At 44.4% G+C, this 9,551-nt stretch overlaps 3 protein-coding genes and 1 long non-coding RNA gene across 5 annotated transcripts in view; 1 reads left to right on the forward strand and 3 right to left on the reverse strand.

Annotated features, from left to right (window-relative positions):
- Positions 1-206: 206 nt before the first annotated feature.
- ncbp2 (nuclear cap binding protein subunit 2) lies at positions 207-2,682 on the reverse strand. Its single transcript, XM_060066378.1, has 5 exons — positions 2,499-2,682; positions 1,706-1,792; positions 1,516-1,610; positions 1,236-1,374; positions 207-871 (listed from the first exon to the last, which is right to left on the reverse strand). Exons 1-5 carry the CDS (start codon positions 2,571-2,573, stop codon positions 776-778), a joined length of 492 nt encoding a protein of 163 aa, XP_059922361.1. The 5' UTR covers positions 2,574-2,682; the 3' UTR covers positions 207-775.
- Positions 2,683-3,077: 395 nt separating this feature from the next.
- On the reverse strand, positions 3,078-4,722 carry fkbp2 (FKBP prolyl isomerase 2). The gene is made up of 2 exons (XM_060066379.1): positions 4,136-4,722; positions 3,078-3,582 (listed from the first exon to the last, which is right to left on the reverse strand). Exon 1 carries the CDS (start codon positions 4,584-4,586, stop codon positions 4,170-4,172), a length of 417 nt encoding a protein of 138 aa, XP_059922362.1. The 5' UTR covers positions 4,587-4,722; the 3' UTR covers positions 3,078-3,582; positions 4,136-4,169.
- Positions 4,715-5,695, forward strand: LOC132468647 (uncharacterized). The gene is made up of 2 exons (XR_009528248.1): positions 4,715-4,848; positions 4,983-5,695. It is a non-coding gene; the product is annotated as an uncharacterized LOC132468647 (long non-coding RNA).
- A 278-nt stretch (positions 5,696-5,973) lies between these two features.
- Positions 5,974-9,551, reverse strand: part of meltf (melanotransferrin) — a 9,456-nt gene continuing 5,878 nt past the window's right edge. For both annotated transcript variants that reach the window (XM_060066376.1, XM_060066377.1), the window contains exons 11-16: positions 8,913-9,107; positions 8,098-8,251; positions 7,802-7,869; positions 7,421-7,608; positions 7,091-7,283; positions 5,974-6,977 (exon numbers count right to left, since the gene is read on the reverse strand). In XM_060066376.1, coding sequence (XP_059922359.1) covers positions 6,910-6,977; positions 7,091-7,283; positions 7,421-7,608; positions 7,802-7,869; positions 8,098-8,251; positions 8,913-9,107 — 866 coding nt within the window. In that variant the 3' untranslated portion in view covers positions 5,974-6,909. The remainder of the gene's footprint in view (positions 6,978-7,090; positions 7,284-7,420; positions 7,609-7,801; positions 7,870-8,097; positions 8,252-8,912; positions 9,108-9,551) is intronic.

Genomic DNA, 9,551 nt, shown 5'->3' on the forward strand with positions numbered 1-9,551 from the left:
ACCTTTTTTGGGGGGGATTTTCAGCGTGGCACCATTATTTTCCTTTTCCACAACACTCAGCAACAGTTATGCCTCTAGTTATTATGTTATTAAGTATCTAACATTAATTTATTTCAATGTATGATGAATGAACAAACAAAACAAATATATCCATTTTTTCCCCAGATAGTGAAGTGCACAAATAAAAGACTGCATGAAGTCAATAGTAGATTTGAGTCAACTTGTTTTTACTAATTGATGCCGCAATTAACATGTAACATTTTGGCAGTATACTTGTATGTTCCATTGTGACAGGCTACAGTGCAGCCTATCACATTGTGCACAATGCAGAAAACCACATAAATGTTCTTTAAAAATAAGTTGATGACACCAACAGACACAGTAGTTTAAATGTCAAGATCATTTTGTAAGAAACATGGTTTCAAATGGTATTTGAGATGGAACTATTCCTCTACAAAAGGTCTTGTGGCTTTTCAGCCTTTGGGGAAATGTCTGGCATTTTGAAAACACAGGGCATGCTATTAAAACAAAAACGGAAAGCAAAGCGGTCGGCGGAATACAAATTAAAAACTCAAGGACAAAAAATAAAATATAAAAATAATACTAATCTTGAAAATAGTCCCAGAAGTTGTCCAGTGGTCGTATTGTTCCACACAAAAGTGTTTCTTCAGGGATTGATTCAGCCATAGTCCAGGTTAACTGCAGGAAGCGGTTCCGAGGAGAAGCTCCATTCTGAGGCAGTGGTTGCGTCAGTTGCAGCCCCGCCAGGCCGTCTCTAGAAGCTGCTTCGGGCCTCCGGAGCCCTCGTCTGAGCTATCTTACCGTAGCCGCCCCTGGCTGGGTCGTAATCCTGCCGATACTCGTCTCTCACCTGTGCAAAGAAGAAGGGGCCTTGATCGTTCTGTAACTCTGACCCAATGACCACAGCCGTGTGGTTCTAGGCTCCGCGAAACACTCAAGACTCACCTGTACAGAGTTCACCTAGACTCTGCGTCGTCTCTCCCCTCCTACTCGTTATACTTCTTGGCACTTAATGTACACACTTATTGTACGTCGTACTTAGTTATGTAGCATCTTATCCTAGCTGTCTTTGTTGTACACAGGGATTGGATCAACCTAGCGATTGTTAAGGCTTGGCACTTGGTTCTATGAACATCCTGACTGCCCAGACAGATGTGTAGACTTATCAAGTCCCTCTGGATAAAGGCGTCTGCTGAATGTAAGGTATTCCCCACCTGGCCTCCCGACTTGCCGCGGCCGTACTGCCGGCCCTCCCTGAAGCCGGCGTCCCAGTCTGTGCGGATGATGCGGTCGTCCAGCCGCGTCCCGTTGATGAAGCGCATGGCGTTCTCTGCGTCGAGCCGCGTGTAATACCTGGCACGGCTCGAGTTATGGTCTGGACGTCGTTGCAGTGCGTTACCTTGAGATAATGCACTTGTGTATGATGTCAGTGTGGAACCATTAAACACAATAAAACATTGGTGTGGGTGGGGTAGTATTTTGTTCAAAGGATACTCTACAAAGCAGAAACCACAGGCAGTCTTCTTGACCTTATCGAGGCCAATTACGATGCGCTTGACGTCTCCACTTTTAGCGAAAAGCTCGTACACCTGTTGGATGGTAAATAGATAAACGGACAGGTGAGCTGTTTGAGGAAGCGGTGATGAACTCGGGGGGTAGTGTATGATCGTGATAATGAACCAACCTGCTCTTCTGTGGTGTAGAAGGACAGGTTCCCTACGTACAGAGTGTTGCTCTGCGTCAGCAGCTTCTCCTGGTCATAGCGGTTACCCTGGAGGAGAGAAACCAGGGAGGGTGAGCGCAAAGCCTCCAATGAGTGAACACACAGAGAGTGAACACACAGAGTGAGTGAACACGGTGCGACAGGGAACACACAAGAGAGTGTGTAATATATTGGGAGTGGACACACCGAGTGAACACAGTGCGAGAGTGAACACAGTGCGACAAGGAACACACAAGAGAGTGTGTAGATATCTTGGGAGTGGACACACCGAGTGAACACAATGCGAGAGTCAACTCAATGCAAGAGGGAACACAGAGTGAACACAATGCGAGAGTGAACACGTTGTTAGAGTGAACACGTTGAGAGTGAACACAACGTGAGTGACGTTCAACCGGGCTCTGCGGAGGCTGATTTATCATTATATTACCAAAAGGGGGTTAAACAAGTATAACGTTAACACTTAACCAGCCGGGGTTAAATCATGTATAACGTTACAGTCAACCAACCCGGGTCCGCTTGGTTGTAAAGACAACCCGACTGGTTCACTGTTAACGTTATACTTGTTTTAACCAGGGTTGGTTAACGTTATATATGTATTAACCGGGTTGGTTAACGTTATACATGTTTTTACCCGGGATGGTTAACCAACTTTATACTAGTTTTAACTCGGGTTAGTTGACGCCGATCGTGACCCGTCCACGCGCAGCGTCCCTTTGTGGCGGAGCTGCAGTCTGAGGAACGCGGACAGACTCACCTTAAAGTGCTGGTCTCTGTACTGGCTGATGTCCACGTAGGAGTCGCTGTGCAAAGCGCCGAGTTTGACAGACATTTTGCAAAAATAAAAAGATTACAACAGTTAGCTTGTCGGGCTAATGCTTGCAGGAGAATTAGCGCTCATGAACAACTTCCGGTATGCCGGTGTGCTCCTTTAAGTGCTCCGCTTATGTTCAGAAGCTTCGGGACGGCTGACGAGGGCTTCCGTGATGATATACACTAATTATATAATATAATAATCTGTCTACGTTTCTTTCTTATATCTTAAGACATTTTGCACTATTTAAGCAACCTATGCACCATGTTATAACAAATAGCATTAAATTATGCATTGAAAGGCAACACCTTATGAATAGGGCCTTCTGTTGTGAGAACGATATAATTCAAACTTAAAACATGGATTTTGGGAACAACGCCAATAGAAGTCATATAGAAACTAACGGAATTGTTATGTGGAAATGTCATTATAAGTGAAGTTGAATTGGACCTATTTAGTAATCCAGTCATTTTGGACAATGGGATAACTTTTCTCTTGCAATAAAAAGACAAACACAAGTGCTCACATACAGCTTCAATTTTTATTACAATTCAAAAACGTATTTTAACAAAAAACGAACTTTATCTATACCATCTGATTATTCTTTCAGATAAAAAGGCAACAATCTACAAAACGGTTTAGCAAAATAGTTAGAATTCTCAAAAATAGAAGAATTCTCGTATCAACGAGAAAAAAACCAATGCAAGGTTATTTTAATCTAGAATACATAATAACAAACACCTAATTACTGGTTTTGGGCACATTGCGTCTAATATCAATACAGTTAGGACTTTGCCTTTGCACACAGTTGACCAAATTGTTTAGGGGGGAAATCACATTTCAATTAACCTTAAGTGGAATACAGTTGACTAAATTGTTAAAGGGAGAAAAATCATGTTTCAATTAACCTATAAGCTTAAGTGGAATACAGTCGGTCTACAGATGGCACCACACATTATTCCCAGGTTTGGCTTTCACATGGGCATGGGGATGTTTTTCCATTCTGTGCCATGGTCCCGTCTGGAATCTGTAAGAAAAACGAGACAAACGTTGGAAAATGGTTAGAAAACATCACGTCACAGACCACCTGAAGAGACTACACGGGTCTCAGTAGTAGGACCACCTGAACTGATCATTTCTAAAGGGCTTCCTTAATAAATAACTGTCTCCATCCCATGTAACTGGTGATCTTTTTGTCACAGAGAAACCATCCAAAAGTCAGTAGTGCCTTCAGTAGGGTAGGCCTATGCACTTATATTGGTATAATATATTTGTTTAATACCAAGTAATGGGCATTGAATTCTCCAGTATTAGGGATACAATCCCATGCCAAACCTAAACAAGTTAGCTATCATAGAATTACAATTTAATTAATAGATAATAGGGTGCTATCCGGCGTATTTAATGCACACAACCAGAACTAACAGGATTTGGAATGCAAATCAGACCTCTGACAGCTTCCCGGATGCATGTTGTTCAATAATCTGTAGTTATTCGTTTTTCTACTAATGTGATCAATCTAACAATAGATTGTGTAAACCCAGAAGGGGAATTAACATCCCCTTTCTTCTCCTAATTACCATATCAAAGCAGCCTCCACCACTCATTCCTCCATCAAAGGTCGGATCTCCTCTCGATGCTGAGCAGCTCCACCTCGAAGATGAGCGTCGCGCCTCCGGGGATCTTGGGCGGCGCGCCTCGGTCCCCGTAGCCGAGCTCGGAGGGGATGACCAGCTTCCTTTTCTCGCCTTCGCACATCCCCAGGAGGCCCTGGTCCCAGCCTTTGATCACCTGCCCGGTGCCCAGGGTGAAGGTGAACGGGCTGTCCCGGGGGATGCTGCTGTCGAACTCGGTCCCGTCCTCCAGCTTCCCGGTGTAGTGCATGTTCAGCACGTCACCCTTGCGGGACTTCATCTGGCAGTTGTCGACTCTCTTCTTGATGCCGATCTGCAGCTTCTTCTTGTCGGCGCCGCTGACGGCCGCCGGGAGGACGGAGATCAGCGCCACCGCCAGGAGCATCAACACACGCATGGCTGAACGGCGGATGGATCTTTAACTAAAGGTCGAATATGTTTTGTTTGCACGTACAAAAGCGGAGCAGGGGATCTGCTCGGAACGATCGAACCGAACGAGGTCTACTCTGTTCTGCTGAGCGAACGGAAACACGTAACCTTAAAAACGGATGGTACAACGAACAAACACCGCCGTGCAGAAACCGTTCCGTCGCTCGGGTTCCTCAGGTCGCTTCGGTAAACCTGGCGGTCACCGGTGTCAAACATCTACGTTATCAAACGTAGGTTATTATCTGAAACATTATGATTGATACAAACAAACATTATTGGTTTATATCAATCATAACCTATATCTCGATGGAATGTTAGAAATCATGACCTAGATTGAAATGCAGTAAATTGTGTTCGGTTTCAGGTGTTCAAAGTTCCTCCCCGGACTCGACTGTCGGGCCGGCCGGTTCTGCTCAACCGATACTGAACCGGGCCATTCACGATGGGGATCATCCGGATATTATTCTCTCTCCTCAATAACCCGCGGGTCATCGAGAAGTTGGCTGAATCCCGCATTATACGGCGGGCGGCTCAGATCACCGCCTACGCGCTGACCAAAGCTCAGATCGCGGGCAGGGACGCGTCGGATCGGATCCTCAGCTCCAGCGCGGTGCGGGGGGAAGCCGGCAGGACCCCCGGAGACACGGGGGAGATGGGCGCTCTCTTCAGGAGACTGCGAGAAACATTTATTAAAGAGCTCAAAGAAGGATGGAGAGACGCTTCCAAACAGATCAAGAAATGAAGACTTTAACGTTCTGCGTTCACTCGGTGGACTGACCAGAGCAATGTGTAGGTTCTCCTTCCCTGCACCGCCTCATCAGGTGGTCTACCGCCAGGCCTCGGACTTTATGAGATGTGGGATATAAGGGTGTAAATAATGACCTCACTGGAAAGTATGCCAACCTTTGGTCTTCCAACAGCCAAAATGATTGATACTATTTATATTGTATAAGTTATTGCAGTATTTTCAGTATGTACATACAAATATACCTTGTGTTATTGACTCGGATTTAATTTCTCATTTAAATAAAGTATGTAATGCTGTTCAGGCCATAGCCATATTGGTGTAAACTTTAATGTCGTTCTTGTCTCATTGAACAATAGCAGTAACTAAGCTTTTGTATTTGAAGCACAATGCTTGTTTGCTGAATGTCCGATCTTTTCTGTTAGGGGTATGCATGGCTCTCAGAAGAGCAGAATTCTGTATTTAGGCTACAGTAGTGGCATCAGAACTTTGCTCTTTTCATACAAAGGTCAAAGGAATTGGTAACTGACACTATACTCTTTAAGGGAAAGCAGTGATTCTGGTAGCATTGCTTTTCTACTTGTACTCTTAAAAATGACCATACAAATGATTGATGCACAGAAGATTTATTTTTGCTATAATAAAACACAAACATTGAGGCAGGTTGTTATATGTAGCTAAACTTCTGCAGACACACTGGCCTGGCTACTAAATATTAGTTACAGTTTAATCATTTCATACAGAAAAATAATCTCTAGAAAGAGAAAAAGATAGTATTGGTTTCTGACGACATGAGTCAGAACATATACACTGATATGGTATCCGACCATAGAAAAATAAATCTCATTATACAAAAAAAAATCAATGCAATTAAATAGGATGCAGTTTAAGGAACAGGGTTGGAATTACAACTGAGGAGATACACCAAGACAGCTATGCTAATCCAGGTCTACACTAGAAGGGTCAAGGTGCCAACATTCTAGAGAGGCACTGCCCAGGAGTGTAATGTAACAGGGGGCAGCATATGCACTGATATGACAGACCACCCTCAGTAAACACAGATGGTCATCTTTTTCTTTTTTTCATCTTCCAAACCGGACAATTCCAAATACCATCCCTTCTCTAGAACAACGACTGATATGAAGTGCTTACATGACGAGAATAACAGCAAGACTTACTGACTTACTGACACTTTAGAAAAGCGCATCAGCAAATTAAATGTAATGTAAAAGACCATTTGAAGCCAGAAGGCCTTTTCTTCTCATTGCTTTTTCCTACTGTTCAGAATCTAGACAAAAGCATTGGATGCGTTCATAGGATAATTCAGATTTAGACAGACATTGTCAGGGTCCTGCAAACAGTGAATTTAGTTTGGAATGGTCGGAGGCGACAAGGCGGGGCATTTGTTCCGATCAAGTCAGGAACTTTATACATTTGTTAGTTATGAGTCAAGAAAAGTAGAGTTGAGAAGGAAACAGATAGGAAGGTGGAGCTACATTGTGGGGATTCAATTTAAGCGTGTCACATAATCAGTCGCCTTGCTTCTCTAAATCCACAAGTTGGTTACCATGAAGCCGAGGATTGTAGTCAGCAGAATCCAAATCGTTGATGTCACTGAGAGAGAGAGAGAGAGAGAGAGGGACAACTATGAATATTATCATATTAGTATCTTTAACCCCTGTTTTCCTCACAGCCCTGTAAAGTGTAGAAATTGTAGAGTATATTACCTGCAGTGGATGAGTTACACTGCATGTCCACAAGTGAATCCATGTAGGCATGTCCTAGCCAATCGCTGAAGGTCTTTTTATCAGCCACGCCCACTAGGCGGAGTGTAGAATCTTTAAAGATGAGATCTGAGCCCTGATAGGCTGAGGAGTCGAACATTTTGAATTCGAGGCCCTCGTCACTGCGAAAATATTTCTACAGAGACAGAGACAGGAAGAGGGAGAGACCAAGATGTTTGCATAGCAGAGCGATTCAAGAAAAACTGTTCTTAATATTGCCCCTTCCGTCAAACTTGTATTTTAACACAACTTTTACCATCCTAGCCCCCCTACCTGTGCATAGTCCAGGAGTCCGTAGACAGCGTGGGTGTTGGTGCCGGGCCGTACCATGACGGCGTGGGAGGGGACTTTGGCCAGGTTACAGCCATGGTACTGCGTAACCTCAGCTTTGCTGTTCTGAGAGCACAGCAGCTGGAAGTCCTTGGACTGAAGGCTCAAGGCCCAGGGCTCCTTCGAGTTTCCTGCAGGGAAGAAAGAACGATTATCAAATTTAGCTTTGGTACATTTGGACACAAAATGCAATAGGTCAAGCAATTGTTTTTATCAGGTTATTGATGAAGGATAACGCCTTGCAAGAGATTGCAAGTTATTTTATGCACATACAACATCCAAGTAATACATACATTTGTTAAATATGGGCAAAATGTGTCATACCGTCTGTATTTTGGAAAACAGTCGAGTGCTTAACGAAAGCCACATCTCCAAGTCCTGCGGCCATACACCTAAGACGTACAGGCAGATAAAGTTCAGAGGCCGAACACCATTTCATTTATTGGTCAAAGTTACTTACAAATGATAAATCCATTATTTTCATTCCACTACTAGCCTTGTGTATCTACTAGAAAACCAGTTAGCTCAATATTTAAAGGCTATTCCCAAACTCCATCGGAGGCCATCCATCACATTCAGATCCACTCAAAGGATTGTAGGAGTTGTAGTTCTCACGGTACCTGAAGGCTCCGTTGTATCCGTCATACAGGTCCTTCCCCTTTTCACACATGTTCTGCCCTGCTTGGTCTCCCACACACAGGCTGCACAGGTTAGAAGGGAAGCCTGGCTGATTGGCACCCGGTACACAGCTCTGCTTAAAGAAACCCCCCACCGCTAGGCCCCGCAGGAGACAAGTGGAAAGACAAACAATCAAACAGACATATCTTCCAGAAACCAGTTAAAGATCTCATGCAATTATTGAGATTACTCTTTATCTGCAAGAGATAAAGATCACAGGCCTGTGATCTGTGAGCCTGTTTTTACCCTCCCCCTTTTCTCCACAGGTGAGCGGGAGTTGTTTTCCCTCAAACCCCAATCAGAAGTCAGGCTCCATAAATAAATGGAGCACACCTGTGCATCTCTATCTCTCTATCTCTCTCTCTGATCGCCGCTGGCATGCTGGTTGCTGCCTCAGCCCTTCTTACGTGGTTTGTTAGAGCCTTTTAGTTAAACTTAGATAAGCAGAGTAGGCCTTTTGTTATTTGGTTTTAGTTAGTGAATAGTTGGACCTAGTTTTGTTATACTTGTTTACATTTTTTGCCAACTTCCTTTTGGTCCCTTCTTCCCCCACAGGTTTGTTTTTGAAGGCTCTGTCATACTTGTGTCTTGAGTGGTGAAAATAAAACCCTTTTACTTTTGCCACCTTGACTTTGACTCCGTCAATATTATTTGGTTGTTGTGCTTCGTCCTTATTTACCCCTGGGGCCACCAAAAGGGGACGTGAGTGACACGCGTGCGCACGCACACACACACGCTTGCACACGCATGCACTCACCTTGTGGAACCTGGCACTGCTGGGGTTTGATCAACCCTCTGTCCATCAGCACAGAGACCGGAATGTTCCATCCGGCGGTGCGCCCGTAGCCGGTGTGACAGGACCGAAGGCCTCTCAGGTCGTCAAGGTTACGGATATCCACTCGGTCCTTTTTCACCACGGCAACCGCGTAGTAGATGGAGCCATCGCGCTCCTCTGCAGGGACAGTGTGGTGTGAGGTGTGGTGGATGTTTCACTATTCATTAATGGAACAGTCAAGTCGTCCACGTAGTACAGCTGCATGGTTCTATTGACCCTCTTCACAAAGGTGTCATCTCTAAGATGAAGAAAAACTAATGGAGATACTGTAAGGCCCCTTGTTTTGGAGGGGGGAGGGGGAAGGGGTAAGGGGCAGAAATGGGAGAGGGCCTAAGGCCCAATCCCATTTCTACTCCTTACCCCTTCCCCTTACCCCTTCAAAACAAGGGGGAGGGGGAAGGGGAAGGGGTAAGGAATGGGATTGGGCCTTAGTCTACTAGCCCTTAAAAGTAGCAGATCCATAATTCTGTCATGAGAAACCCCTGGGTTTGTCTTATGACGGCTGAAAATACAATCTTGATTAAAGCAAAATATTTTCTAAATATAATTCTCACTAATTCC

This window comes from Gadus macrocephalus, chromosome 12, assembly GCF_031168955.1.
Source record: "Gadus macrocephalus chromosome 12, ASM3116895v1".
NCBI lineage: Eukaryota > Metazoa > Chordata > Actinopteri > Gadiformes > Gadidae > Gadus > Gadus macrocephalus.